Consider the following 26824-nt stretch of genomic DNA (forward strand, 5'->3'; position numbering starts at 1 on the left):
AGAACTTGAGAGTCTCTATCCTTAACCCTTCGAGTGAATTGCACACCAAAGAATCTCTCAATGCCAACGGAGAGCCGTGTAGGTTCTCCAGCTGGAAACAAAAGGCAGTTTTCTCAAGGAACGTTGTTCTTTCAAAGCGGTCTGCAGTCCTGTTTGTTGCTGGCAAAAGATTTTGCATTACGGGGGTTTCCCTTGCGTGCTACAAAACGCGCAAGGAAGCAAACATCTGGAAAAGTTCCTTGATCTCATCAAATGATGAGATTCCCGCCTCTGTTGAGAAGGACAGCTGTTTTCCAGGTTATTTTCTTCTTCGAATCAAGTTCTTCTCCAAAAGCCATGCCAGCTTTTTGACTCTCCACAGCTTCCGTAGGGAAAGGGATCGAGGGTGAAAAGCAGGCTGTGCTTTTTCTTGTGATTTTCCTTGCCAACTCCGGCTGTGGGTCGCATAGTTGCTGTCACCATGTTGGGGTCTTTTACAGGCTTCATCCGCAGGGCTGCATCAGGCAAAATCCTCAGCCAGGTAATTCCTGGAAACAAGGGAGAGGCAGGACAAGTGATTTATTTCCCCCCTGTCTTCCTGGTAGTGATCTTGGGAATGAGACTGTCAACGTTATGAGCAGCTGTTGCCCTTCCTTTAAGCTACTGCCTGGTCTGGAACAGTCAGTGCGAGATAAATCCTGTTTCCACTATAGGAGAAACTCACCTTTCAAATCGCTGTATGGCGGAGTTGCTATTCAAAAGACTCAGTAGCCACAGAGGCAGCTTTTTCACCTGGCAAAAGTACTGGGGAAAGTGAATCTAGGGAATTGCACGTGGGGAAAAGAAGCTGCCAGGTAGTATCTTTTCTAGCAGGGGTCTTGTACCTAAGAAGGGCACAACAGATTGAAATTGAACAGGTATTGTACAACACACACATATTCAATTGTTTACTTCATATGGAAACTGTCATTCGTCCTGTTACGTGGCTCTTAAAGCTGCAGGAACTGGAGAGGGTGGGTGGGGGGGGGGAGGAATTGGGAACTCTGTAGGAAAATTAGCCCCTCATTGTACGACTCTGATCACTGCAAGCTTTCTCAGACCAGATTTCCTCCTCTTCCCAGGTTGACGATTCTTTTTTTACAAGCCCCGCATCTTGCATAATTGTTTGGTGTGCAGATATTAGGCCCCCAAGAACATTTCTGCCTATGCCTGAAGAAACTCTCCACTTGTAGATTTCTGCATGTCAAACTGCTGTTACAAAAATAGGAGTGGGGAGGGGGGTTTCTTTTTTATCAATAGGGACAGCCATTCCACTCTCTCCCTTCAGGGTTAATGGTGATCTGGAAACTTTATGCAGCCTCTTCTTTAAGAGGAATAAGAATGAAAACGGCCTTCTATTTATTCCTTCATGTTGTCGTATCATGTCAGGGGTGTGAACTGTGTGCCAAAAACAGGTTGGAGCAGGGGCCAGATCTCTGCCCAAACAACAGAGGCATTAGCAACTAGTGGGGCCAAGAGTTCAGGACCCAGGCAACAGGTTTCTGCCCCTCAAGTCCCTTCCACACATGCAGAATAATGCACTTTCAATCCACTTTCAATGCACTTTGAAGCTGGATTTTACTGTGTGGAATAGCAAAACCCGCTTGCAAACAATTGTGAAAGTGGACTGAAAGTGTATTATTCTGCGTGTGTAGAAGGGGCCTCAGTGCCTCATATCACTTTTGCCAGATCACTTTTCCAAATGGTCATAAGAAAGCATTATGAGACCTGTCTTCTTGTTGGGTCTTTTCTAACTCAGGGAAAATCAAGGGAAGATGCGGGAATGTCATTGACCCTGATGCAAATGTGTCCCATTTTTCTGGCTCGGATCTTAAGCCTTGCCTCTGCTTCGGCCACAGCTCATATGTTGTGCGGACAGCCTTTCACTATGGAGCGTACTCCTTTAGCGATTTTCCAGGTCATGGATATGCACGGGTCTTGCATGAGTGGAGGCACTTAGCAGCAAAAGGGAGCACCTTGCAATGCGAGAGGCTGCAGTGAAAATGCAAGGATCCAAGACTCTGTCCTCCCCCTGCCCGTCCCTGTCCCCACTTTGCACAGTGGATGAATTATACACCCAAATGAATGCATCAGCACAACTAGCTTTCAGTGGGATCCTTGAGTCACTTGGTTCCAGTCAATCAGGATCAAGGCTGGTGTCAGGACACCCTGAGTTGTGGCGCTTGCCAGGGCATACAGCATCCGGTCAGGCCCACTGTCATTGACCCCCTTGCCCATGCGGCTCCCTGCTACCCTCTGGTGTGCCCTTTCCCCCATGTGTTTAGCACTCTGCCACCCATGAGCCTCCCTGAGTCAAGGGGCAAAGGCATATAGATGGTGCTTTGGGTAGAGATAGCAACAGCAATGGCATGCCTAGTCACATGGAGGGCAGGTGCACAGTGGGAGGGCTTATTTATTTTTTGGGACTTTTAGGTGACCCATTCCCCAAAGGGCTCATATTATGAGTGGGCAGAGGGAGGACGCACAGTTGGGTGGATTGGAAGGGAGGTTATGGGGGGGGGCTGGCAGGGCAGTAGAGGAGAGGGGCCCGTGGTGCTCTTTGCCCTCCCAAACCTAGAACCAACCCTGATCGGATCTCATTCAGTTGCATTTACTAAAACCAGATCTTGATACAGAGCATTTCTCTGGTCTGAGTAATTTATGTCATTTATTTTATTTATTAGTGAGACTTACTATACCACCCACCCCCAAAGGGTTCTGGGCGGTGTACAACAATTAAAATAACATATAATACAATATAATTAAAAGCAGAATAATTTAACACAGCAAAACCAAGTAACCGAATAGCAGATGGCGACTCAGACAGAGACCTCTCCCCCTCCCCAAGAGGAGACTGCACCAGGTGCGATGGTATACATGGAATAGCGTGGGGTGGCCATCAGCAACCAGCCTCCCCAAAGGCCCGGTGGAACAACTCCATTTTACAGACCCTGTGGAACTGTCCAAGGTCCTGCAGGGCCCTGATAGCTGGAGGGAAAGTGTTCTGTCAGGCAGGGGCCAAGGCAGTAAAGGCCCTGGCTTGTGTAGAGGCTAGTTGCATCATTGAGGGGCCAGAAACCACCAGTATGTTTTCAGAGGCCGAGTAGGGACATAGGGGGAGAGACAGTCCCTGAGATATGAGGGCCCCAGTACGCGTAGGGCCTTAAAGGTCAAAACCCACACTTTGAAGGTGATCCGGTATTCCAGTGGGAACCAGTGCAATTGGCACAGCACAGGGGAGATGCGGTCCTTAAAAGAGCCACCTGTGAGAAGCTGCACCGCTGCATGCTGGACCAGTTTCCGGAAACCCACTCCATCATTTTCTGAGGGTCATTTTTGCCTTTCTCTCTCTTTCAAGCCAACCCTATACCAGGCCTGTCGTTCACCTCTTGCCACGGGGCCCAGGCAAGATTCTGGCACAATCTTTGAGCTCCGTACTTACGACATCAAGCCGGAAAAGACCAAAGAATTCATGGAACTGGTCAGTAGAAACATCCACATCCGGACAGTTCACTCTGAGATGATTGGATTCTGGACAGCAGAACTGGGCTCAATGAATAAAGCCTTCCACATCTGGAAATATGGTATTCTCTGCATCACATTATAGAGCTTAAACTGTAGCTTCGCTAAGACACCACACAAAGCTATTTGAATGCCACTCTAATAGCGATGGTTAGAGGCTGTGACTCAGTGGTAGGGCCTTTGCTTTGCATGTAGAAGGCCTCAGGCTCAGTTCTCAGCATCTCCAGTTAAAGCAGGGGTCTTCAAACTATGGCCCTCCAGATGTTCATGGACTACAATTCCCATCAGCCCCTGCCAGCATGGCCAAGTGGCAGGGCTGATGGGGATTGTAGTTCATGAACGTCTGGGGGACCATAGTTTGAAGACCCCTGAGTTAAAGGGACAAGGTACTAGATTGTGTGAAAGATTTACACCTGAGATATCTTGGATAGCCACTATCCGAGGAAACAATACTGTGATACACTAATACTCTGACTCAGAATAAGGCAGCTTCATGTGTTTGTTTGTGTCTGTCACACCAAAATCTGAAGATGGCTTATTAAGTACAATCACAGTGCAATCCTAAAGAGCTACTCCGGTCTCAGCCCACTGAAATGAGGTAATTCTCCTTAGCGCTGCACTGTCAAGTCTTAATTCTGATTTTGCATAATGTGTGAACGCAAAAATCCTGGCTCAATTCTGGCTTGTTTCCCACTTGCGCCCTCCCAGATAGCAGACCGAAGGCAATGACACGTGCACTAGTGCAGGGGTCTGCAACCTGCGGCTCTCCAGATGTTCATAGACTACAATTCCCATCAGCCCCTGCCAGCATGGCCAATTGGCAGAAATCTCATCAACGTCACTGGTACTTCCATCCAACCTGGCTGTGGAAAACCTAATATTTCTTTGCCTTTCTCATAGATAATTTTGCCCACAGAGCAGCTGCGCGGAAAGCTGTTGTCAGTGACAAAGAATGGCAGGAAAAATTGTCTGCAATTCTACCACTCCTAAAAACACAGGACATGGAAATAGCTTACTTGGTCCCATGGTGTAAGCTCGGGACTCCTCCCGGAGAGGGTGAGTTATCTTTTCAGTCAAATAAATGTTTATTTTAATCTTATTAGGGAAGCGACATTGGGCAGTAATGAACAACAACTATTAAGGAGGAACTACATAGTATGAAATTGCCAAATCTGCCTTAGCTTTGTACCAAAAGTAGGGTTATTTGGTACGTGGAATCAGGGCCAATTCACACCTTACAAAGTCCTTGAGTCTGCCTTGGCCCTGGAAATGAGATGTGTACTGGCAGATCCGGGCTTAATTCCTAGATAGGCAAAGGCCACATTCAGTTCAGGGCTGTGGTAAGTGAGGAGAGGGACAGGCTGCTCACCCACCATTTCCCCAACCTTTACCTCAAGTAGGTTACAGATTTAAAATGTGAGACCGAGACCTCAATGGGTAAGAATGATGGATCATCTCCCCTCTCCTGAGCCAGGCCTTGGGACCGGAGGAAGAGGAAGAGGAGGAGGAGGAGAAGGAGAAGAAGAGGAGTTTGGATTTATATCCCCCCCTTTCTCTCCTGCAGGAGACTCAAAGGGGCTTACAATCTCCTTTCCCTTCCCCCCTCACAACAAACACCCTGTGAGTTAGGTGGGGCTGAGAGAGCTCCGAGAAGCTGTGACTAGCCCAAGGTCACCCAGCTGGCATGTGTGGGAGTGCACAGGCTAATCTGAATTCCCCAGATAAGCCTCCACAGCTCAGGCGGCAGAGCTGGGAATCAAACCCGGTTGCTCCAGATTAGATACACGAGCTCTTAACCTCTGACACCACTGCTGCTCCAATGCAGCAGGGCAAACTTGCAGCCTCCATGGAGAAACTGGCCAATAGGGGAAGGGTCCCCGTGGTCATATAGACCTTGGCAAAGATTAGAGTGGGAGTCCCATGTCTTTCCACTTTAGTCTCAGATCAGCCTGTTTTTGGGAAAGATGGGAAATGAGCCTAAGTATTTTATGGTCTCCACTCTAGCACAGATACCTTTATGATTCCCCACCCATCCACTTTTCCTTTCCCCCCCCCCCTTTAAAGAAACACTGAAAGTTAATCCTGATGCATAGGCGCAATCTTGCCAATTCTTCATTTATTACTTGTATTTGCTTGGATAGCATTCAAAATCAGAAATATAAGGCACAACTGAAAGTGTATTGTGTTGTCATTAAAATGGGTCTAATGTTTTAACCAAATGTCATTTATTTATCTGAATCTGACCGTTTTATTTAAATTGGCTGTATTATATTAGTATAAAAGTGATAGATTTTTATAACAATTTTAGTCATGTATTTTCCTGTTTTATGTTATTTATAGCTGAGAATCATTACCGGTTTTATAGAAATTTGTTTCACAGTTTTAACGGATTGTTATATTTATTTCCCAGTTCTTGAGTCACATATTATACGTGAATAAGATCTGCTCTGAATGCCAATTATTTGTTATATACTAGAATTTGTATTGGTTTATTCTATGACTGCAATAAATAAACTATCTATCTAACTATCTTGTAGATACCGTATAACCCAAAGCGTTTGCATGTATGTGAAACACACTGATTATTTTGAGCTATCAAGGATCTAAGCCAGGATAAGCCATGGTGGAATCTAAGCATTTGGCTGTTTATTCTGCATTGCAGTCTTTATCACATGCCAATCCTCTTCTCCCCTACCAGGAGTTTATGAGTTGGTCACTTATCAGCAGAAACCGGGCGGGCCGGCTTTGTGGGGACAGTCATTCAAAGCGGCAATAGATGCCCACGTCAGTAAAAGCTATGCTACGCTGATTGGAGTCTTCCACACAGAATATGGAATGCTTAATACAGGTATAGTACCAGCTGTTTTACATTTAAAATCAGAACAACTTTCAAGTTTTTTTTTCCTGTTCTTCTGAGCCACCATTAGGTACCCAAATGCACATGCTGGCCCCACTCATTGCAGAGGAAGGAACTGTTAAATGCTTGCATCAGTTCCGGTTGTGCAAACAGAACATTTTCCTACAACAATTGTGGATTTTGATTTTGCAGTCCCTCCTCTCCTCCTTGATGTAGCAGCGCTATCTTTGGCCATGCACAGACATAAGGTAATAGAAGGACCTCTGAGCACAAATGGAGGGCTATTTAGCAAAGGCAATCTGCCCCAAAGCATTAGAAAAGGGACTCAACGCTCCCAACAAAAATTACTGCCCTGTGTTGATTTCTCCCCTGTAAGGTCTGGTTCCACTTTACTGCTTTTTTATTCATTTTCAGTGCACCATTGATAGTTTTATGCAAAATTAATCCTCTGTGTTTCATTTACTTACTGAAAGATTCATATCCTGCCTGTCTGGGCTTCAGGCAGCTTAAAACCCCCAGTTTCAAAACAAAGCGCCACAAACCCTCTCACCCCTACAAATGCCTGCAGAGTCCTATTAAAAAACCCCAGCAAGCAGAGCAGCCTTGTGGCGCCCCCCTCCACCTCTTCAGGGATCCCGTTCCACAGGGTGGGAACTTCTGTAGTAAAAGCACAAGACAGGGTAGAAGTTTGGCTACCTTAAGAAGAGGAACAGCCAACCTAAGAATGGTAGTCAGGACAAGGGCTTGTAGGGAGAGAGAGAGCTATTGAGACGTGGGCCTTAAGCCGTTGCCCTGATTTTGTGCATATCCACACTCAGGTACCTCAGTAATCCAGACACAGAGTAAATCGAACTAGATCAGGGGAAGGAGGGCAGACAGGAGATTTAACCCAGGGCCACTTCTTTTAGATGCCAGTCTTGTATTCTTTGCAACACCTAGCTTTGCCTTTAAAATAATCCCTTCCGCAGAAAACAAAGCTTCTATGCTAGGCAGAGTTCTAGCATATTGCTTTTTAGGAACGAAGCGCTGTCGTAGCATTTTGAGAACACCCTCCAACAGGGGAATACCTAGGCAAACTGTAGCCCGGGGACAAAACTTGAGTTTGGTGCCCCCCCATATGGGCGCCCGCCCCCCATATGGCCACCCCCTTCCCCCACCATGACCAAACAATGATTTTTTGCACCAGGTCATTTCTAAATCATCATTACATTATAGAACATGCCCCAGGACAGCAATAGTCCATACCACTCAGCAGAAATCAAACATTTAGACAATTTTTTCAAAATGCTTTCAAAATGTTTTATCACTGCTGTGAAAATGTTTATGGTGTTATATCCAGCACCCCCAATTGAACCCAGGATGGAAACACAACACAGTGCCGGAAGGGAGAGGACAGGCCTCCAAATGTTTTGGGGGAGCATTTAAAGCTTACAGGACTACCCTGGGTCTCCTGAAAGAGACCTGCCCATTCATCCCACACTGGGATCTTCTGCTGAAAGCTCTTGCAGGCAAAAGGAATATCTGATTGCTCCCTGGGGGTCCCTCCCAAATCTGAGCTTTGCTTTGATCTTTGCTTTTTCAGTTCATGTGCTTTGGTGGCACAAGGACCCGGACACCCGCGCAGCCGGAAGGCATCGTGCCCATGAAGATGCCAGGGTGGTTGCGGCCGGTAAGCAGCAATTTAAAGATATGTGAACATTTCTAAAGGTTATTCAAAGAGCTTACTCCAATTTTCTCCCATGCTGTATTTACTTTTCAGTACGTGAGAGTGTTCAGTTTTTGGAATCCCAGCGAAACATGATTCTGATCGCGGCACCGTTTTCACCTTTGAAATAGTTTTGTACCAGCTGAAGGATGCAGCAAGAAACTTAATTTGCCTTCTGAAACTTAATTTGCCTTCTCCACTGAAATGATTGTATCATGTATGCACTGTCAAATATTTTATTGTGTGTGAGACTTTATTTCTATTTCATGAGCACTTTTAAAATCTTACTCTTACTCTAAGAAGATCAGGGTGAGGTACATAATTTACCCTTCCTCCATTTTAGCCTCACAACAACCCTTTGAGGTAAGCTGATCCCAGTTAGTTTCCAAGTGAGTGGGACACTGAATCTTCCCAGAGTGATTTGGAGTTTGATTACCCATCACAAATAATTCGTTTCTTGTGTACTTGTACTTAAATAAATATAATATGCACATTTAAGTGAAATGTAGTTCCTGAGGAGTGGGAAAGTATGTAGGACAGATCTGCACTGGCGGCGGGGGTGTGTGTGTGTATGTGTTACCTGTTACTTTTGTTGTTTTTAAATGGTTAATTTATTCATACACCACAACTACAAAATTCTTGGATATCATCTCTATAACTCTCCAAAGTTCAAAAGTAAATAGAATAAAGCAGGTATTGCTGTGGGCCAAATCCACTACACACTGAGATCATATGCATGGCCCTTTTAAAGATGACAATGGTCTGAAAACAGAAAATGGGGCTATGGTTTCCCGTGATAAGGCAGCACAGAAGTTTTTTTTGGGGGGGGGGGGTACATTCCCTTTGACATTTAAATAATATATTGCCAAGGGCAGATATGATCAATTTATGAAGTTCATTGCTTGAAAACACAGTGACCAAGGTGGTCAATCTTTGGTATAGTTTAGCATAACACCAAAACATAGTTTAGCACTGTGCAAACAGGTTATTTATTTATTTATTTATTTATTTATTTATTTATTTATTATATTTGTATACCGCCCTCCCCGAAGGCTCAGGGCGGTTTCCAACAACATAAAGATTTAAAACATCATAAATATAAATATAAATTAGTTAAAATACATAAAATTTTAAAGCGAAGATGGCTTCAATATTCTATTCCCCTTTTATGAACCACGGGAGGCCAGATGTTTACTTATTATTGCGGTTGATATCATCGGCTGTGGCATGGCCCGAACAGGTCCGTTTTACAGGCCCTCTGCGAGCTTTAGCAAATCCTGAGGCCCTGATCTCACCTGAAGCCTGTTCCCCAGGAGGCCAAACCGTAAAAGCCTAGCCCTTGTAGAGGCCAGCGGTTCATGCTTAGGGCCAGGGATGCCAACGAGTCGCCTCCGATGAGCGGAGGGCCTAGAAGAAGGCGATATAGGGAGGCGGTCCCTTAGATATGCAGGGCCAAGGCATGAGAATGGCTTTAAAAGGTCAAAGCCAGAACTTTAAACATGACCGGTACTCGTCGGCAGCCAGTGCAGTTGGTATGGGACGGGTAATCCGGTCCCTTGCTGTTGCTCGGAAGGAGTCGCAGCTGCGCGTTCTGTACGAGTTTCAGTTTCGGATCATGGCCAAGGTAAGCCAGCGTGAAGCGAGAGTTACAGTAGTCTAATCTAGAAGCTGACGTCAGCATGGATCTGATGGCCAGATCAGAGCAGGGAGAATCTGGCGGGGCCAGTTGCGTGCCTGCGCAGATGGTAAAAGCTGCCCTGGAGCTGTCTGGGTGACCTGGACCACCAATGATAGAGATGGATCAGAGTCACCCCAGGCTCTTGGCGGACAGAATTGGTACAACGTCGCCAAGAAGGGGTAGGCGAGCCAAAGGCCACGGACCTCCCGGCCAGCCAGGATATCGTCTTAGTGGGATTCAACTTCAGCGACTTACACTCCAACCAACCAGCCACAGCATCAAGACAGCGGCTGGAAGCATCAGGGGGCGAGGAATTGGGCTGCCCTCCATTCGCGAATAAGAGCTGGGTGTCATCAGCATATTGGTGACACCCGCTGGCCCAAAGCTCGAACTAGACTGCCAGAGGTGCATGTAGATATTAAAAGCATCGAGGAAGTGATATGAAGCTCGCTACGTACCCCGCACATAATAGGCGGCAACGGAGATCTCACTTACGATGCCACCTGCTGTCCCGATCGCCGGAGGAGCGAGATCAGCCAATTTGGAGCTGAATCTCGAGACCCCGGTACAGCGGCCCGGTGTGGATGAAAGGTAAATGATCTACCATATCGGCAGCTCGGTGAGATCTAACAGCTTCAACTTGGCCGAACACGCCTCTGTCCAGGAGGTGTAGTGGTCGTCCACAACCAGTAACCAGCACCGTCTGGGTCCATGACCAGCTGGCCGGAAGCCAGACTGGAAGGATCCAATGCGTTTGTGTCATCAGGAATGCAGCTGGAGACTGAGCATACCGCTGTCAAATTACCTTAGAATGGCAAATTAAACTGAAGCGGTAGTGGCGGATCTCCAGGATCTAAAGTCTTGGTCTTTTAGGAAGCGAGCCCCGGACCACTGCCTCTTTAAGCCGACCAGGAAAACTCCTTGCTCAAGAGGCAGTTGACTATATCAACAGGTGGCTCGAAGCTCCTCCTGCCGACTTTCACCAACCAGGAAGAACTGCAGGTCCAAAAGGACAGAAGTGGTAGATGAAGCGCATCCAGAGATCCCTGTCAACATTAGTTGGGTCAAGTAAGCTGAAGTGGTCAGAAAAGGACAAAACCCAGGGCCTCTAGTTCCTTATACCATTATCAATAGTGGCAGGAGGATTGGCGGAGGGTCAGGACTTTATTATTATTGATAGTTAAGCAAAGCCTCACAGCCTAATGCCAAAATCAGTCTCTTTTGGACCTGCTCGAGAAGTTGTCAGCGTCGAATTACGAAATTGTGCTGAAGCGAACCTTGCAGATTCAATGGCGGAAGCAAAGTATGCCCGGCAGTCTCCTTCGCAGCACTCTCCATAGAACTTCATAGCGTTCGATATGGGTGTCTTGGCCCCTCGTCAAGTACCGCGCCACCTACGCTCAAACGTCTCAGTTCCCTTTTCATCTTCCTCAGCTCCTGGGTGTACCAAGGAGCGGGTTGATCTTGATGCCGGAAGGGCGCTTTGGGCGATACCGTCGGCGGCTTCAGAGAGCCTGGTGTCCCAGCTCTCTACCAGCTCATCTAGGTAAGCCAGTGGCGGGAAGTTCCATGAGCATTTTGGAGACGTTCTGAGTTTCCATTAGTCTCAGGCGGGCTAAAACATATGCCCGTCACCCTGGAAGCCGAGGGCATAGAACATCAATCGAGCCTTCAGGACATGAGTAGTCCGAACCGGCACTCTTTCTACAGAGGATAAGACCACATGCACACCTGCCGCGAAGACTAGGTCAGAGTGTGAAGCCTCCTTGATGAAGTGAGACACCAGTATTTCGCAAAGAAGAGGCCTAAGCGTCGCCATGGATGACACTAGATCAGCGTACCACTGGCGAGGAGGCGAATCAACATGGGCGTTGAAGTCACCCAGCAATTAAGCGAGGGTGCTCAGCGCCCACTCAAGAAGGCGACCTCCAGAAGCGTGACAGGCTATCCGCCCGGTCGCGCTAGGTGGCCAGTGCTAGCAGGATAGCCAGCTTCTCTTGGTAGTCCCAATGAAGGCCTAGACACTCCATGCCATCAATCCCCACGGGACAGGGGCGTCCTGAAGGCGATAGTATCTGGGATGAGCATCGCCCGCCACCCCGACCCCTGTGTCCTAGGCTGCTGGACTGCCACGGTACCCCTTGGAGTGAGATTGTTGAGGGCGACTGTTTCACCCTCTCTCACCCAGGTCTCCGTGACACACACGAGGTCAGCACCACATTCTCCCTCATGCCTGGAACCAGGTGATGATTTCTTATATAGTTCTTATGTTCTATTTTAGTTTTCCTTTACCACTCATAAATCATAGTTCTTTTTATAAGTAACATTATAAGGAGCAGCAGTGGCGTAGGAGGTTAAGAGCTCGTGTATCTAATCTGGAGGAACCGGGTTTGATTCCCAGCTCTGCCGACTAAGCTGTGGAGGCTTATCTGGGGAATTCAGATTAGCCTGTGCACTCCCACACACGCCAGCTGGGTGACCCTGGGCTAGTCATAGCTTCTCGGAGCTCTCTCAGCCCCACCCACCTCACAGGGTGTTTGTTGTGAGGGGGGAAGGGCAAGGAGATTGTCAGCCCCTTTGAGTCTCCTGCAGGAGAGAAAGGGGGGATATAAATCCAAACTCTTCTCTCTCTTCTCTTCTAAGAAGACATCGTTCACTGGAAAGACAACAATGCTAGGAAAGTTGAAGGCAGCAGGGAAAGAGAAGACCAAACGCGAGAGGGATTAACTCAATAAAGGAAGCCACAACCCTCATTTCGCAAAACCTGAGCAAGGCTGTTGGCAACAGGACACTCTGGAAGACATAAATTCATGGGGTCTCCATATATTGGAAGCAACTTGATGGCACATCACAGAATCTCAAGTGGAGTTACATCCTTTGAACTCCATTAAAATCAACAGGCTTAACAGAATGTAAAACTCTGTTTAGGATTGTACTGTAAATATGCTCACGGAGCCTGAGAGGAGGAATAAAGCAGGTGAGTCTAAGGTCCCTTGTGAGCTCTTTTCACAGAACACTAACAGTACAATAACAGTGCAAGCAGAGATGCACCCTTCTGAGCCCAATGGTATTTGAAGGGGTTTAACACCTGTGCTGCATACCGTGAGCACACCTTCAGTCTCAAGTACAAAACTGGCAATAAATAATAAAAGACAAATAAATAATAAAGAAAATAAATAATGGGGGGGGATGATGGGAATCATAGTCCATGAACATCTGGAGTCGGTCAGAGTTGGACACCCCTGCTTCATACCGTGCGCACACCTTCAGTCTCAAGCACAAAACTGGCAAATAAATAATAAAAAGACAAATAAATAAATAATAAATAAACAATGACTGGCCAGTAGAGGCTGATGGGAATCATAGTCCATGAACATCTGGAGGATCAGAGTCGGACACCCCTGCTGCACACCTGCGCACACCTTCAGTCTCAAGCACAAAACTGGCAAATAAATAATAAAAAGACAAATAAATAAATAATAAATAAATAATGACTGGCCAGTAGAGGCTGATGGGAATCATAGTCCATGAACATCTGGAGGATCAGAGTCGGACACCCCTGCTGCACACCTGCGCACACCTTCAATCTCAAGCACAAAACTGGCAAATAAATAATAAAAAGACAAATAAATAAATAATAAATAAACAATGACTGGCCAGTAGAGGCTGATGGGAATCATAGTCCATGAACATCTGGAGGATCAGAAATTGAGGACACCCTGCTGCACACACCTAAGCACCTTCAATCTCAAGCACAAAACTGGCAAATAAATAATAAAAAGACAAATAAATAAATAATAAATAAACAATGACTGGCCAGTAGAGGCTGATGGGAATCATAGTCCATGAACATCTGGAGGATCAGAGTCGGACACCCCTGCTGCACACCTGCGCACACCTTCAATCTCAAGCACAAAACTGGCAAATAAATAATAAAAAGACAAATAAATAAATAATAAATAAACAATGACTGGCCAGTAGAGGCTGATGGGAATTATAGTCCATGAACATCTGGAGGATCAGAGTCACCCACACACACCCTACTTCATACCACGGCACATGACACACCTTCAGTCTCAAGCACAAAATGTGCAAATAAATAATAAAAGACAAACAAATAAATAACTGAGGCAAGAAATAACGATGGGCTGGCCACCACTGCACTCATTTGCCGCCGCCGCCGCCGCCGCCGCCACCCCGAACATTTGATGGCTCTAAGCGAAACCTTTCCAAGTTTTCCACCTACCTTTCCATCCCTGCCGGCTGCTGCAGCTGCAATTCCGAAGCAGCCTTTGGACCGTCCAATGTGCTTTGCGGGTCAGGCGAGAGCAGCTGCAATTGCAGCAGGAGGAGGAACAGGAGGAGGAAGGAGGAGGAGTCCTCCGGACGGGGCTGCAGGGACTGACCATGCTGGGTTCGCCGACTTTCCTCCGGGGGCTTGCAGCGGCGGGGCGAGGGGTTGGTCTCCAGGTAAGGGAGGATCGTGCAGGAAAGGGGGTGTACGCCAAGGGGAGGCGAGAGCGGGGGAAAAGCCGCTTGCCTGGGGCGGGCACCGCCTTTGGGCTTCCCCAGGAGGCTTTCAGAAGGCGTCTCCATCTGCAAGATTTGCACTCGGGTGAGATTTCCCTGTTGAATGTCGGCCTGCCACTCCGATGTGAAAGGAACTCCGCCAAAGATAGCAACCCTTAGGCGGGAAGCGTGCTTAAGCGGAGGGGCCGGTTGGAAGGCATGAAGCAGGAAGCCCCGGGGAGATTTCTTAATAGGTTTGCCCTGGAAGTGTTCCAAGCCTGCCAGGATCTTTTATTTTTTCCCCCTCCCCTTCCCTTCTACAGGATTATGGAGGTTAATTTATATATTTATTTACTTCCTTTGTGCCCCCTGTCTTTCTTCCCAATGCGGAACCAAAAAGCAAATTACAGCATCTCTTCTCCATTACATTCTCACTTCAATCCTGGGAGGCAAGTTACACAGAGGGTGGTGCAGTGGTGGGATCCAAAATTTTTAGTAACAGGTTCCCATGGTGGTGGGATTCAAACTGTGGCGTAGCGCCAGTGGGGCTGGGCGGGGCATTCTGGGGGCATGGCCAGGCATTCCGGGGGCGGGGCATTCCTGGGCAAGGATGCAGCCGCTGCGCCGGTCCTTGGGCGGGAAACGAATGCACGCAGGCACAGGCTGCCACGCACAACGGTGCACCTCCTGCTAGACTGCTTCAAGCTCTGCACGCTACTGCTGAGAGGAGGGGTGTAACTAAGGCAAAAATCACGTGGCAAAATCACCCATTAGTAACCCCCTCTCGGCACACACAAATAATTAGTAACCTACTCTCGGGAACCTGTGAGAACCTGCTGGATCCCACCTCTGGGTGTGTGAACGGCCCAAATTCACCCAAATGAGCAACATGGGGATTCAAACCTGGGCCTCTCAGATACTAGTCTCATAGTCTCAAACCACAACACGAGGAGGTTAGAGAATATGTGTGTGCCTGCCTCTACGCTGGTTTAACTGAGGAAAGTGATACATAAGTAGAGGATTAATCCATTGGATTAAAAGCATGTGGTTTTCTCCTTCCTAGTTTTAGCTTCACAACAACCCTATGAGGTTGGTTGGCCTGACAGGTAACATGTGGCCCAAGGAAACCCTGTGAGGTTCATGGCTGAGGGGATTTAAACACCATACCCCACTTCATCTGTTTCATGCTGATTTATTGGTGCAATAAAACTCCAAAGCTCAGTGGTGGAAAATCCAGCATGGTTTCCCAGTTCATTATACTGAGTTTTAACACGCTGTGTTTTAACGGGGTTTAGTTTTAAAATGTACAGAGCCACAATTTAATTATTCTTGGTTGTTGTTGATTTTACCTTGTGCTCTGATTGTATACTTTGTGTTCACCGCCCTGAGCCCTTCGGGGGAGGGCGGTATACAAACATCATCATCATCATCATCATCATCATCATCATCATCATCGTTGTTATTATTATTATTATTGTTGTTGTTATTATTATTATCAACAACAACAACAACAACAACAACAACAATAATAATAATAATAATAATAATAATAATAATAATAATAATAATAATACACAGGTATACTTTCCTCAGCTGCACATTCTGGCTAACATGCCCCGCAGAATTATCCGTGTATCTGTTGTAAGTGTAAACAGGCTCCAGTGGTCTAAATGGGATGTCCAATTAGCTGTCCATAAAAGCTGAACGACTGTTTTCTGAAATGTTTCTGTTTTCTCTGTTCTGCTTTAACAGCGTGCCCTCTTCTGGAAGGGGGAAGGAGCCGCTGTCTGAAAAGCCATAATGTTATACACCCAGTGGGATAAATTCAGCCAGTGGTTCAGTTGTGGGATTCACTCCCAGAGGATGCAGTGAGGGCCACTGGGTTGACTAAAGGGAGCCTCCACATTTGGAGGCATTCTACCTGAATACCATTGGTAGGAGGTAACATCAGGGAAAGGCGTTAGCTTTTCTGTTGTGTTGATGCTGAGAGGCTGGGAATGCTGGACTGGTTGAGAGACCATTGGTTTGATGCAGCAGAATACCTTTTATCTCTTAGAAAATTCAGAGGTTATCACCTTTATTCAGAGGTTATCACCAGAGTCAATTTCCACTTGACTTTCTGGTTTGGGAATCAATTTCCAGTTTTATTTCTATGTCTTTTTTAAAGGACTTAATATGATTTCTTTTTTCAAAAAGGCTGCATTTCTGTGTTGTGCTCTGAAATTATCTTAAGAATATGTGCTGTCGTGCAGTGTACCTGCAGAATTTGCATGAATCACTGTTGTAAAGAGAGCTTGTTAAGACGACTGGCAAAAGCCAAATGCGCTTTTGACCAAGCCAGGAATGCGCATGTGTGTGAAATACCACAAAGTCTCAGCCAGCCTATGATGCTCTCTAGGGTTTTCCAGGCAAAAGCGGAACAGAGGTGGTTAGTCATTGCCTGCCTCTGCGCCGCAACCCCAGAATTTATTGGGGGTCTGCCTTGTGGCACAGATTGGTCCGCTGCGAAACTGCAGCTGAAGTTCTGCTCAAGAGCTGAGTTCAGTCCCAGCGGAAGTCGGTTCCAGGTAGCAAGTTTAAGATTGACTCAGTCTTCCATCCTTCTACAATTGATAGCCACACCTAGTAAGCGTCATGATGTGATTTCGCCCCACGCGTCAGTACGACCCAGTGCTTACATACCTTTACCTTTTCATATGAAGATTAACCCCCTATCCAAGTACTAAACTAGGCCCAACCTTGCATAGCTTCTGAGAGCTGACAAAATCAGACTAGCCTGAGCTATTTAGGACAGAGAGCAGAGTGCCACATGTTTATTTTTGCTAAGTAAAAAAACTTAAATGTTTACATTTGACAAAATCCCGAGAACAATTCAGAACAATTACAAGCTCTCGTATGTTATTCCAGTGAAGCCACCATTTTTATGTTGTCACAAGTATAAACAGCTTCAAATGCTGTGAGCCCCCCCGCCCCCCCAGTAAACCTCTTCAGCTTTCCAGGGATGGATCTATATAACTGCCAGTTGCTTCTTCCGGGACAGCAAAAATGGGCAATAAATTATATCGTTGAAATGCACCACCAACATCCATTTCTCAGGCATGGTTGTTGGCAGGTGCTCCTGAGATCTAAAAAAACGATGCAGAAACAGCCTTTGGTTTTTCTTGTGCACATGTCTTGAAACAGAATTTGCTGACTCTCTAAATCATAGGTGTCAAACTCACGGCCCTCCAGATGTTATGGACTACAGTTCCTATCATCCCCTGCCAGCATGATGCTGGCAGGGGATGATGGGAACTGTAGTCCATAACATCTGGTGGGCAGCGAGTTTGACACCTGTGCTCTAAATGAATGCCATGGCCATTGCTGTCGTCGGCCGTCTGAAGTTTTAAAAAGGTGACTGTGACAGAAGTGAAAAAATGTTGGACAACCATAATGTTATATATTGAGAAACTGGTAAAGATTAACATTGGGATAAATAATGATTTAATGTTCATGGGTGTGATGGAGGATAGAAGGGTAGATTAAAAAATATAGCTATTTGTATAAAATAATGATCAAAGTAGGACATGCAACAATAGCTTTAGGCTGGAAAGAACAGAAAAAATGGACAATCCAGAAATGGTTGGAATATATCTGGGAACAAGTGACACTGGACATTTTTGATATAATAACAAAAAATAAACCATGGCAAGATAAGCAGAGCGAAATTTGGAAGATATGGACAATATATGTGGACTGGATGAAAGAAGCTGGAGTCAATGAGGAGATAGGGGAGAAGAGATTATAAAGAATGAACTTACTGCTATTTGTTTGGTAAAATTATGAAGAAATACAGGGGGGAGGGGAAAAGGGGGAAATGTATTGTTTGAAAACAAATGAAGAATATTAATATAAAATGGAATATTTAAATGATACAATAAAAAATTAAAAAATAAATAAAAAGGTGACTGTGAAAGGCGTACATAACCCCCCGCCCCCTGCCCTTTGGTTCTATTTAATTAGGAAGCTACCCAGCTTTGGCAACAACTGAGTAATATACTCTGTGATGTTTGTAGACTGATGGCTTCTATGAGCTTAAGAGGGCCCAACATATACTTAGTGCCTATGATGTAGCCCTCAATGACATTTTTAGGTTGCAATCCAAGACATGTGCTTCTGCCATGCTAAAGCTTGAGACCATGTTATCAGGCACTGAATATATCTGGGAAAAGAGTGAGTAAAAGTGGGAGGCAGCATGGTCTAGTGGTTAGTTTCAGACTAGCACTAGCCTCTGGGCAGTCCAGGTTTGAATTTGCCGAACTCTGCCGTGGAAGCTTGCTGGGTGACCTTGGGGCCAGTCACACACTCTGCCCCTAAGCTCCCCTGATATAACAGTGGTTGTGGGGATAAAGTGGAACAGGATAATGTAAAGTTGGTTTGGATTCCCATTGCGGGAACAAATAGTGAGGTACAAACGAAGTAAAGAAACTAGTTGTTGTGGGTTATCCGGGCTGTGTGGCCGTGGTCTGATAGGTCTTGTTCCTAACGCTTCACCTGCATCTGTGGCTGGCATCTTCAGAGGTGTATCACAGAGAGGTATCTATAACAGACTTCTCTCTGTGATACACCTCTGAAGTTGCCAGCCACAGATGCAGGCGAAACGTTAGGAGCAAGACCTACCAGACCACGGCCACACAGCCTGGAAAACCTGCCAGAACCTGTTGAATCCGGCTGTGAAAGCCTTCAACAATATGTAGTAAAGAAAAATTCATCTTACCCAACATACGTTCCTGGCCTCAGTGGATAACTTTTCTTAAGTCACGCAGATGCTGGCCTGTTACAGGCATGTTCTTAACACTGTCATTGTACTTCTGTTCAATATTTGTGTTTGTGATGTAATTTTGCCCAATAACTGATACTATTTATTTACAACACAGGATTCCAATTGCTTGATCTCTTGCCATGTCTTGTCTTGATTATTATTACTATTTATTTTGTTCTCACACCATTTTACAAAACTCTACTATATAAAGTTGTTTTAGAAAAGGTTACTGAATTAAGGAGTTCCAGGAATCAGTGCCAAGTTGCCCCCATAAGAACATAAGAACAAGCCAGCTGGATCAGACCAGAGTCCATCTAGTCCAGCTCTCTGCTACTTGCAGTGGCCCACCAGGTGCCATTGGGAGCTCACATGCAAGATGTGAAAGCAATGGCCTTCTGCGGCTGTTGCTCCTGAGCACCTGGACTGTTAGGGCATTTGCAATCTCAGATCAAGGAGGATCAAGATTGGTAGCCATAAATCGACTTCTCCTCCATAAATCTGTCCAAGCCCCTTTTAAAGCTATCCAGGTTAGTGGCCATCACCACCTCTGTGGCAGCAGAAGACACCCCCGTATTCTTTAGTGCTAACTAATTGTCACTTTAGCTGAAGAAGCTCAGCCTGGCATGGGTTTCAAGTCTCCGCTACTGTTGCCTGCAAAATAACTCATACGTTTTCACAGATCCGTTCGCTGATCCTGTAGAGTCACATGACGTGTGCATAAAGGAAATGACATCGCCACCGATTAAAGCAAACACACACACACAACCTCTTTGTCTTGCAGGTTTCGTCGACATTTGCCACAGGGCCCAGACAAGGGGATGGCACGTTCTATGAGTTTCGCACCTACACTGTCAAACCAGACAAGATGAAGGACTTTTTGGAACTGACTGGCAAAAACATTCACCTTCGGACTGCGCACTCTCCTGTGGTTGGCTACTGGACCTTGGAGGTTGGGGGACTGAATAAAGCTTTCAGTATTTGGAAGTATGGTATGAACAGCTCAACTTCACAATGTTCGAGAATGTCATAGCATTGCTCCTCTTGGACCTTGTAAAATTTCTGAAAGACTAAGTTGGTCAGTAACCTATTACAGAACTTTTGAGCTCCTCATTCTGGTGTCCAGCCTCGGAGATCTCAGACGCAATGGACTGACTATATTTATGTATTTAATTACATAGATCTTGTGTTTCCTTTAAGGAGCTTAGGGCGGCACAACAACCTTGTGAGGTAGGCTAGAGGCGCAGAGGGAGTCATTGGCCCAAGGCAGGGTCCCCTGCTACACATCACACTTGAATGGGGACTTGAAGCCAAATCTCCTTGGGCCACATTCCACATGCTGTCCATTTATCCCATTGCTGAATTTCAGAGCAGCTGTCCCTTATTGTGATTGTCACACCTGACAGGCCCCGTGTGCTACCTGAAGTAAATTTTTGGCAGGTACGTGTGACACAGATTGCAAAACAGGAGGCAGAAACATGCTAACTCGTTCGCCAATCCTAATATATCTGTGAAAGAATTAAAACACTTGGTATTCGCGATACCTTTCTCTTAAAGTACTTCATCCATGTTATTTTATCAGTTTTACAACCCCTTCTTAGAGTAGACCGCTGTATGCCCCCCCACATTACAGAGGTGGAGACTGAGAGAGGATATCTTCTCTCTGTGTGGCTGAACCAGATCTTGCTCTTAACCCGAACCAGATCTTGCTCTAAACTCATCCCGTTGTACTCTCTCTCAAGTGGCTTGTATTCTATCCTAGTTTTGAGGAAAATGCTATTTTGGGAGAAAGACTGATTAAGAACTTGCACGTCTTTTGATCAGTTCTCTTTACAGGGGCTGGTTCGTGTGGGGGAAGAGTCAGGGAAAATAAGTAAGGGAAATTTTTATTTTGGGGCAAAATAAATCCGGAGGCAAATTTTGTTAATGTGAAGATTGGCAGATCTCCTAGCATCTCTTGACACAGTTTTTATCAAATAATTAAAAAAAAATTAAAAATCCTTGCAACCCTCAGGGAATCTCATTCTGGTTTCTGACCTTGCAGCTCACCATCACTGCAATTGCTTCATCTTGTTCCAGTTTAATGATTTTTCTATTGCACAATGTGTGTGTTTGTAGGGTGTCCTGTGGTACGATTGGCTTAGTTTCAAAAACTACATAAAATGCCTTTTTCAAATGGCAAAGCATAGGTTCTCAGCCAGCCCAAACTCTGTTTGAATACTTGTGTCCGCTGAGTAGGCTCAGGCCTCAATGTAGAGGACTTTCCAACCCAGCAAAAATGGTAATAGTTTTCTACTAGGAATAACAACAGTTCTGTTGTATTTTATTTTCGGTGGGGGAAACGGCACCAGTAGCTGCGGCACAGTAATAAGATAGCAGCATGTGTATAAGACTACTAGATGTGTAACCTTTAATTGGTAGATTAAGCAGGCAAGTCCAAAAGGTGATCTGTGAAGATCACTTCTCATTGGAATAGGCAGAAGGAATGAAAGAGAAATTATGAAAAGGTACCACCCCCTGCCTGCCAGACAGCAGTACGGAAATGATGTTGGTGATTTCTTAATTGTTGAGGGATGGAGATGGATCTGCAGTTTCATGGGGAGCTGGGGGAAGAAGTGGTTAGGGTTGGACTAGGATCCAAGGGACCCGGGTTCGAGTCACCCACTCTGCTACAGGAGCTGAGTGGGTGACGTTGGGCCAATCACACATGCTCAGCCTAACCTACTTCACAGGGTTGTCGTGGGGATAACACGGGGGAGCAGAGAGTGATGTAAGCCAGTTTGGGTACCCATTATAAAGAAAAGCAAGGTATAAATGAAGTAAATAAGGGTAACGTGACTCTTGTCTTACCAGTCTTAGCAGCACTGAAATGTTGTAGTGCAGTGGTGGCGAACCTTTGGCACTCCAGATGTTATGGACTACAATTCCCATCAGCCCCTGCCAGCATGGCCAATTGGCCGGCCTGCTGGCAGAAACTGATAAATTATGATCCAAACCTCTGGAGATATAAGAATTGCTCCTACATAACTATGAGTAACATTCAAAGCTAAATGTGGCTTATACCAATCAAGTCGCCTCTTACTTATTATTTGTGAATTCTAAAATTACCTGAAATTATATCATCAGTTAGCAATCAGTTAGGGTTTCAGTTTAAATTAAAAGATTTAAGGTTGATTTTGCCTGGGTTTGGACAGGGTGAAATTTCAGGTGAACAGCTATGTATTTTAAATTTTAGGTGAACCGCTATGTATTTTAAAACCAAGATGTTAGCTCACAGTACGGACTGTTGGACATGTGATCCAGTTTCCCTTTTATGTAACAAAACCATGAATTTAGAATTATGACAAGTAAGAAGAAGAGTTAGATTTATATTCCCCCTTCCCTCCTATGGGAGACTCAAAGGGGCTTACAAACCCCTTTCCGTTCCCCCCTCACAACAAACACCCTATGAGGTAGGTGGGACTGAGAGCTCAGAACTGTGAAATTGCTTAAAAGATAGCCCAACTGGCAGAGCGTGTGTTGGAGTGTACAGGCTAATCTGAATTCTCCAGTTCAGTGTCCACAGCTCAAGCGGCAGAGTGGGGAATCAAACCCGGTTCTCCAGATTAGAGTACATATGCTCTTAACCACTACGCCACTGCTGCTCTTAAAGCCACACATGTTCAGTGTAACCAATTTCAGTCTCTGTTTTCAGACTTACCTTAAAGGTTTTCTCAAATACCCAACGTGTGAAATAAAAGCATGTTAATTTGGTAACTACAGTTCCTTCATCACAGATGTGATTAGTATCTGGGCTTATGCTTGGCCTTCTATTGGTATAGCATTTTTTACCACAGCTTGACCAAATTATCGCTGAAGCAGCTGAGGAGGTTTTTTCCTTCCCCACCATCTCAAATTCTGAAGTCATGGTTTAATCCTGGCTTGTAAGGAAGAAATAAACTCCAGTTGATGCACCCACATGCATTTGGATACCGTAACAAATTGGCATGAGATGGAAGTCCTCCATGCTCATGGGAGCTTGATGAGCTTGACCATTTGTCTGGTTTGTGTACATCATGGGCAGACATCTGAATAGGACCCAGATCGCAAAGAAAACTGGTCATCTGCCTGAAGCAATTCAACATGTCTGTCTCTCTTTCAGATGCTTTTGCTGAAGACAGCTGTCCGGGCAGCTGTGGGATCAAGAATGGCAGGAAAAATACATGTCCCGAATGTTGCCCTTGTTAAATAAACAAAAGAATGAAATTGCTTACCTGGTACCCTGGTGTGACCTTGGCAGTTCTCCAAACGACGGTGAGTTCCTTTTCTTGTTGGTTCTTAGGCCGTTTCCGCACGGGCAAAAAAAGCCAGTAAAACAATGGTAAAAACAGCGTTATGGGCAGAGACTTCGCACGGCCGTTGCTGCAGAAACAACACTGCAGCGATGCAGCAACGCTGCAGTGGCCTGGCGGTGTATTCAAAATGTCGGCGAGTCTTTTCAGCTGGCTCTGCAGCACAGCGCATCGCGAAGTGCCCGCCAGGAATCGGTGTTGCAAAGCCCACCCCCCACAATGATGGCTGGCTGGCCAGTCACAGCGCCGTGCTGTGGCGTCTACCCTGGGGGGAAAAGAACGCCGTTTGCGAAGTGCACTCATACAAAGCGCCACAGTTCAGCTGATGTGCTACCTGTCCACAGAGTGGCCAGCCATGCAAACACACTGTTTCTCCAGCATTGCCAATAACACCAATGGCACAATGCTCTAATTGGCTGTGCAGAAACGGCCCTGGATTCCCAGCAGTTAAATTTGCTAAATGGACTGACCATCAGCCCTTAATTGGGCCTGTAGCTACATTCACATCATTAGCTAGACTTTTTTTTATTATGCATAGGAATACAATTGTTCTCAAATCATTCTCTTTGCGTTTCTGAGGACTTGGTTTTTTAAAAAACCTAAAAGTTGCTCAATTAGCATGTTTCTTAATTGCTTAATTAACTTCTTGCTTAAATTGTTTAATTAAATTAAAACGATATGAGTAAGGAGTTACCGAACACATGGGGTTTCGCCCCATGCCCTGACCACTGAAACACTGCACATTTTTTTGTCTTTGGCAAAATTGCCCACTTTCTGTGCTGTCTTGGTGGCCATAAGGACCAGCAACTTTCAGTTTTATTTTAAGTGAAGGTCGGAATACTCACAATGTTGAATTCTCTGCTTAGAATCAAATCCTGTACTTTTGCATGTTTGGGTCCAGTTGCAAAAATACACGGAGCTGACTAGGTTCTGTTGAAGGGCTGCTGTGAATCCTGATGCAGTTATTTGTATTTTTTTTCCCTTGGCTTAGCAATTCCCTAGGAGTCTATGAGTTGGTTACTTTCCAGATGAAACCCGGCGGGCCTTCAGTGTGGGGGCAGTCCTTCAAAGGGGCAGTGAATGCTCACATAAAGACTGGCTACTCTAAGCTGATTGGAGTCTTCCACACAGAGTATGGACTTCTTAACAGAGGTACGATAATGTTTGTTTCCCAAACGCATCAGTGACCCTTGGGGGTTACTTGGCAGAAGTGTAATCATTTGCCTTTCGGGTGAAACTGTAGTTCTTTCCTTCCTTACGTGGGCGGCTTCACAGGGAAAAGCTAGGAGGGAGCCCTAGTTTGGCTCAGTGTGTTTCATGCAATGAACATTCACTTACCTAATATATAACCTTTGCACCACTGAGCCAGTAAAACTACTGCGCCGGTTCTGTAAATAGAATATTATGGGGAGGGTTACAGTTGTGGGCAGTGGTGGGATCCAAACATTTTAGTAATAGGTTCCCATGGTGGTGGGATTCAAACTGGCGTAGCGCCAATGAGGCTGGGCAGGACGCGACAGGCGTGGCGGCGGGCATTCGAGGCGAGGGCGTTCTGGGCCGCGGCTGTGGCAGGGGCCTTGGCCGCTGCTCGGTCCTTGGGCAAGAAAGCGAATACGCAGAGCGGGCTGCCATGCGCGCCCGGTGCACACTATATGAACTGCTTCAAGTTCTCGCGTGCTACTGCTGAGGAGGGCGTCACTAAGGCAAACGTGGCAAAATCACCAATTAGTAACCCCTTCTTGGCACACAAAAATAATTAGTAACCTACTCTCTGGAACCTGTGAGAACCTGCTTGATCCAACCTCTGGTTGTGGGTTAATTGTTTAGGCGCCAGGTTTCCCTCTGAAATATGATATAGCAGAGAAAGGGATGCTCCTGAGCATGAATAGATTGACTGTCCTTCACCATTGAATGACAATGTCTCTGCCACAAATCTCAGAGCCAAGGACTTTTAGAGAATGCAGTGTTTGGTTCCTCAAAAACAGAATGGGAAATTAACCAGTGCTGGAAGTTCCCCTGTGCTAACTTCTCTTAACATCATGTGGTTTACTAGTCCGGTGATCTTTCATACGTGTGTCCACTCAACACATTGGGGGCCCTGAGTTGGCTGGACAGGCAGCATAGAAATATTTTAAATAAATGAATAAAAGAAGCCTGTTCGACTCTGTGCTTTGGAGAATGATGTTTTCCAAATGAAGTTAGGAATTTGATTAAGTTGCCTTATTTAACTGAGGCCCTCTGACTTTGTAGTTCATGTGCTTTGGTGGAATGAGAACCCAGATAGCCGGGCAGCAGGGCGGCATCATGCTCACGAGGATCCCCGGGTAGTAGCAGCCGGTAAGCAAACAGTTTCTGTCTCTTGTCCTTGCTTTAAAACTGAATCCCAATATTGCTGAAGATCTTTATTCCTTTTTCTAAAAGCCTCTCTTATGATTTTAATTTCAGTGCGGGAAAGCGTCCAATTTCTGGAGTCTCAGAAAAACCTTCTTCTGCTACCCACAGGATTTTCACCACTGAAATAGGGGTTGTTGTTGTTTTTTTAATATACTTTCCTAACGTGGAGTTAGGAAGAGTAATTTTCCAAACTTGTTTGTATCATAGTTGGTGCTGCTGTAACCACTGGACATATGTTTCCCTTTTTACTAAACTTGGTACATGTTATGCTTTGCTGTTGGAAACGGAAAGTGGTGTTAGAGATTTCAGAGCTTCTTAAACTGGCGTCCACTGGCTGAACATTAGGCTGTCTTCTGTTGCTCCATTTTCACAAATCTGAACCACTGTGCATTTCTGGAAAACAGTATGAGGAGAGGATTCCGACCAGGTGACGATACTCACTGTATGGAGCCCTCAGCACCCCGCACCCCGCCCCGCTTCAAATATGTGGTGCTTGGGAAACCCCTCCTCACACTGTTTTCCAGAAATGATCCCATCCAGTTACGTTTAGCCCATTGAACAAATCTATACATCTTGATCTAGGACTTGCTGGTTTCCACAGTGGGGAAAATGGAAAACTTGTAGGACCATTTCGGGGGGAGGGGGAGATTAATGCTTCAGTTCCTCAGTCCTGATCTGAATTTAGGCCCCTGAGTTGGGTACGCCACAGTCAGGAGAGTTTAAAGTGGTTTGAAGAAGGCTTGGTTCCCCCTTGGTGTACATGCATTCTCATTTCATCCCCTTGGCTGCTCAGACAAATTTTATGTCCAACAAAGGCACAAATGGCCCACAAGCAATGATCCTTCTTTGCAGATCAACCTTCTGCTCTAAAACTCCTAGTGCGCTTTCACCTGTCGACCACCCTTAATGCACAATTGCTGTGCTTCTACTCAGCGTGCCTAAGTATTTCATGGCTGGCGTCTGGAACTCCCCACTACCAGCGCCACCATTTGAGGAGCATACCAGGAATGGC

The 26824-nt window shown here is 45.8% G+C and overlaps 2 protein-coding genes across 3 annotated transcripts; both read left to right on the top strand.

Moving 5' to 3' along the window:
• Positions 1 to 35: 35 nt before the first annotated feature.
• Positions 36 to 8595, top strand: LOC125436635 (protein NipSnap homolog 3B-like). Of its 2 annotated transcripts, none has more exons than XM_048503815.1 (6): positions 36 to 520; positions 3377 to 3602; positions 4441 to 4596; positions 6239 to 6388; positions 7980 to 8066; positions 8157 to 8595. In XM_048503815.1, exons 1-6 carry the CDS (start codon positions 461 to 463, stop codon positions 8231 to 8233), a joined length of 756 nt encoding a protein of 251 aa, XP_048359772.1. In that variant the 5' UTR covers positions 36 to 460; the 3' UTR covers positions 8234 to 8595. The 2 variants fall into 2 exon arrangements, with proteins under 2 accessions (XP_048359772.1, XP_048359773.1); XM_048503816.1 differs by having other exon boundaries at positions 36 to 297.
• Positions 8596 to 14033: 5438 nt separating this feature from the next.
• LOC125437058 (protein NipSnap homolog 3A-like) lies at positions 14034 to 26678 on the top strand. Its single transcript, XM_048504427.1, has 7 exons — positions 14034 to 14250; positions 19872 to 20079; positions 20457 to 20527; positions 23248 to 23380; positions 24421 to 24570; positions 25669 to 25755; positions 25864 to 26678. The coding sequence occupies exons 1-7, from the start codon at positions 14188 to 14190 to the stop codon at positions 25938 to 25940; spliced, it is 789 nt and encodes a 262-aa protein (XP_048360384.1). The 5' UTR covers positions 14034 to 14187; the 3' UTR covers positions 25941 to 26678.
• Positions 26679 to 26824: the final 146 nt, after the last annotated feature.

Source organism: Sphaerodactylus townsendi, linkage group LG07, assembly GCF_021028975.2.
Source record: "Sphaerodactylus townsendi isolate TG3544 linkage group LG07, MPM_Stown_v2.3, whole genome shotgun sequence".
In the NCBI taxonomy this organism is placed as follows: Eukaryota; Metazoa; Chordata; class Lepidosauria; order Squamata; family Sphaerodactylidae; genus Sphaerodactylus; species Sphaerodactylus townsendi.

Coding starts and splice junctions, on each gene's coding strand:
- LOC125436635 (XM_048503815.1), top strand. CDS start 461: ATGTTGGGGTCTTTTACAGGCTTCATCCGCAGGGCTGCATCAGGCAAA. Junction 521..3,376: donor CAGGCAAAATCCTCAGCCAG/GTAATTCCTGGA, acceptor CTCTCTTTCAAG/CCAACCCTATACCAGGCCTG. Junction 6,389..7,979: donor ATATGGAATGCTTAATACAG/GTATAGTACCAG, acceptor TTGCTTTTTCAG/TTCATGTGCTTTGGTGGCAC.
- LOC125437058 (XM_048504427.1), top strand. CDS start 14,188: ATGCTGGGTTCGCCGACTTTCCTCCGGGGGCTTGCAGCGGCGGGGCGA. Junction 20,528..23,247: donor CTGAAGTAAATTTTTGGCAG/GTACGTGTGACA, acceptor TGCTGAAGACAG/CTGTCCGGGCAGCTGTGGGA. Junction 24,571..25,668: donor GTATGGACTTCTTAACAGAG/GTACGATAATGT, acceptor CTGACTTTGTAG/TTCATGTGCTTTGGTGGAAT.